Raw genomic sequence first — 379 nt, 5'->3', positions numbered from 1 at the left:
CCCCCTGAGGTACCTATTGAGCTGCTTCTGGAGGAGGTCGAGGCGCATCTCCACCTCGGAGCGCTGCCGGCGAGTCATGGAGGGCATTGGGATCCCAAGGGCTGCGTGTGCAGGGATGGTGCAGCGGGGCAGTTCCTGGTATTGCCTCCCCCGGCTCTCCCCCCAGAAGCTGAAGATGTTGGAGACCCCCGAGAAGGCTCCTGGGGGAGAGGGGGGCGGGTGGGGAAGGATCGGTGTGGTGTGGGGGGGTGTCGAGGGAGGGAGGGATGGGGTGGGGGAGGAATGGGGATGCAGGAGCACGGGATGTGGGGATGCAGAAAGGAGGAGCTGCGGGGATGCAGGAGCTGCACGGGGGGGTGGAGATGTAGAAGGAATGGGG

The 379-nt window shown here is 66.0% G+C and overlaps 1 protein-coding gene across 1 annotated transcript in view; it reads right to left on the bottom strand.

The window, feature by feature from the left end:
- The window catches only part of LOC122155403 (potassium voltage-gated channel subfamily H member 2-like), a 1,453-nt gene extending 1,244 nt beyond the window's left edge, over positions 1-209 (bottom strand). The window contains exon 1 of the mRNA XM_042809235.1: positions 14-209. Coding sequence (XP_042665169.1) covers positions 14-87 — 74 coding nt within the window. The 5' untranslated portion in view covers positions 88-209. The remainder of the gene's footprint in view (positions 1-13) is intronic.
- Between the last annotated feature and the right edge of the window lie 170 nt (positions 210-379).

The sequence above is a fragment of the Centrocercus urophasianus genome, unplaced genomic scaffold, assembly GCF_019232065.1.
Source record: "Centrocercus urophasianus isolate 14NV4802_14NV808 unplaced genomic scaffold, USGS_Curo_1.0 seq_1130, whole genome shotgun sequence".
Lineage (NCBI taxonomy): Eukaryota > Metazoa > Chordata > Aves > Galliformes > Phasianidae > Centrocercus > Centrocercus urophasianus.
Note: the sequence above shows the minus strand (reverse complement) of the source record. Positions and strands in the feature narration are given on the sequence as shown.